Here is a 2,893-nt window from a genome sequence, read left to right on the forward strand (position 1 = left end):
GGGGGGGGGGTATTAAGAAAAGTGGAGGAGAATTTTATAGTTGAGAACGAGAAATTCTTGCGTTTTTATATCTCTGGGAACTGGTGCACCGATTCCTGCCTTTCCGAAAAACAAACTACAGGAAACAAAGGAGTTTTACGCCGGAATCCAGTGAGTGCCTTGCAACTCAACAGAAATAATCTCTTCGAAATCCACAAAATGGATTTCCCTTGTCAACTGAACCGTTCAAAAAAACTAAATAAAGATAAAAGAATCAATCAAAATATTGAATACAGTTGAAATATTGCGGTCTTGACCTGTCCATCAAAACCGGCGATTGCAGTATTGACTAAATTCGCGAGCAGTCTGATCTCTGACAGTAGAATCGTGTGTGGTAGTTTGATATTTTTCTTCTCCATTTTTCCCCTCATTTTTTGACGACAGCTAGACATACACTGTTTCTGATGCACGAGATCATCCCTCTCTGTATTTTTCGTTCTTCCCTCAGCGTTGTACATCGCCCGAGGCGGCACGAGAGAGACCGGTGTGTGCACACGAGAGGAGAATTGCTACTATCTTCCTCCTAGTCTCGTGCTCGTTAAAATCCCTTTTTGTTTTTACCCCCTCTGGTTCAATATATTTTTATCTACCTTCACCGACAATTGCTCCGTTAAACTATTTTATTGTGTGATAGTAAGTAAAAAATTGTGGACAAGATTTACAGCCAAGTAATCCTTCGATTCGACTTTAGTGCATTGTTATCGAACACTGGCTTTCCAATAACACTAGCTGCAGAGTTACCTATTATCGAGTCACCGTAATAATAAATTTTTGCGATGATGAAGAACAAGGTAACGATGAAAAAAAAAAATTGCCCGTTATATGGGGAAGAAAAAAAAAATGAGGTACGCTTTGATCCACAGCGTAATATTTACACAGCGGCTGCGCGATTCACAAGACATAGTACGCATACGTCGGCACGACATAAAAGAATACCCCGAACCCCGCGAATGACCACATCTCATTCATCTCAACCGACATGCGCGGAAAATAGTTTATAACAAATATAAACCTGCAACTCTATAACGCGGACAATTGCATCCTTCAGATTCTAGAATCATCGTTATTCGACATTATGAATATGCTGCAGTCATCCTGCGACACATTAACTCCGCTGAAAGCGTCTGGTAACGCGCATTTACATGAATGGAACCAACGTGAGAATCTGTGTCCTCATACTATAGACATAAAGTCGGTTAGAAGGGACACAAGACTGTCTAAACTTAGACATCACCTCGACAGTGTCACATTGATTCTCAATTCAACAACTCGACGCAGAATATACGTGGGCGATGAAGTAACGTCGTATAAAAAATCCAACTTTGGAATTTCTATTCTACTCCTTTCCCAATCAGTATTTTTTAATTAGCTACGTTCGATAAACATGACACATAAATTCATCACATTGCGACGTGTTCCAATAACAAGTGAGAGAATGAAAATAAAGAAATACGATGTTAAATCGGAACGACAGAGGTTGTTTACCAAAAAAAATGCATACGTGTTTGGATCAATACAGTTGGTGAGCTTATGTTTATTGAACATAACATGAGTGTGAGTCAGGGAATGCATGGCATCAAGAAATAGTTGATTGCATTGATCAAATGATCGTTATGACTTTGGTGGAAACATCAGGGCTCATTGTCAAACGTTACGATAACAATCATTCTATCATTGTTTGGATGATTCTTACCTTTTCGAAGGCTTCCAGCGCCGCTTCAGAACTCCCAGCATGAGGAATAGAACACCGAGGTATGCAAGACCAAGATACCAACGGAACGTTGACGTTCCCAGGAGTAAATTTTTCACCGGCACGAGACACCAAAAGACAATTACCACCTGGTCCACCACCTGGACTACCAGCACGCGCACTCTTCCCCGGTCTTTCTCCCTCTTGCTTCAGATCTTCACCTCGAGTCTCAGAACGCAATCTCAATAGGTCATCAAAACTTATCCCCTGGACTTCACCGATAAACAACCCCAAGTATCGAATTAAGTTCCATCAACGATTTTGCTCATTTTACAGATATTGTCAAAATCATTTGATTTCGAAATTTAGGATGAATTGCCGCGCTTTCACATCATCACAAACTAACACCGCAATTGAGACCGAAGGCTACTGTTATGACCATGGAAACACAGCTGAAAAATAAATTTCATGTATAAAAATTTTGCCGACGATGGATAGGAATAACACGAGCTTACTGGCTGCTCGCCCAGCTCAAACTAAAAGCAAAGACAGAGACGGTAGACACACGAGGTTCTTCCCCGTTCCGGCTGGTTCGAGTCGAGGCTGGTTCGCTGGCACTCCCCCACCCCACTCGACACAGGTCTCAGTAGCGTAGCTAGCGAATGTGTCAGCCCCAACCATTTTTCGATCACTGAAAAATCGCTAAAACTTTTATCAACATTAATTCATTGAGGCTGATCGGATCATGTCAAAGCTCACGGGATTACGAATCACAAAAGGACTTTCAATTTCTTCACATCTTCGCGTCTTTTCACTCTTCATAAACTGATTGCCATGAACTGATGTTAATCTTGGAGTGTTTCAACTCTCCTAATTCACATAATTGGATCTGAAGACACTAACTGTCCCCCATTTCTCTGCCGAAGGTTCTTCTTTTTTTGTAACAGATTGCGACTCTACAATTGTCTTAATAGGATTATATTCCCGCCCGTGGAGACTAATGTAAGGCAGCCCACTGGGCTTTCGTGACAATTGAATTATGTAATAGAGACAAAACAGTGAGTCGCAGAGGTCACGTCCCTGTCACAGAGAATGAGAAATCCGTGGCGAATCTTCTTAGGTCGCTTGTGACAGATACATGCATACACACAGGTGTATGTTCTA

General features: G+C 41.5%; 1 protein-coding gene across 4 annotated transcripts in view; it reads right to left on the reverse strand.

Annotated features, from left to right (window-relative positions):
- The window catches only part of LOC107036696, a 233,959-nt gene extending 231,658 nt beyond the window's left edge, over positions 1-2,301 (reverse strand). For 3 of the 4 annotated variants that reach the window (XM_015254821.1, XM_015254818.1, XM_015254820.1), the window contains exon 1: positions 1,733-2,251. In XM_015254821.1, coding sequence (XP_015110307.1) covers positions 1,733-1,773 — 41 coding nt within the window. In that variant the 5' untranslated portion in view covers positions 1,774-2,251. Of the gene's footprint in view, positions 1-1,732 lie in introns of all 4 variants that reach the window. The other variant, XM_015254819.1, reaches the window with a different exon arrangement.
- Positions 2,302-2,893: the final 592 nt, after the last annotated feature.

The sequence above is a fragment of the Diachasma alloeum genome, unplaced genomic scaffold (assembly GCF_001412515.2).
Source record: "Diachasma alloeum isolate Michigan unplaced genomic scaffold, Dall2.0 Dall_scaffold_00210, whole genome shotgun sequence".
NCBI lineage: Eukaryota > Metazoa > Arthropoda > Insecta > Hymenoptera > Braconidae > Diachasma > Diachasma alloeum.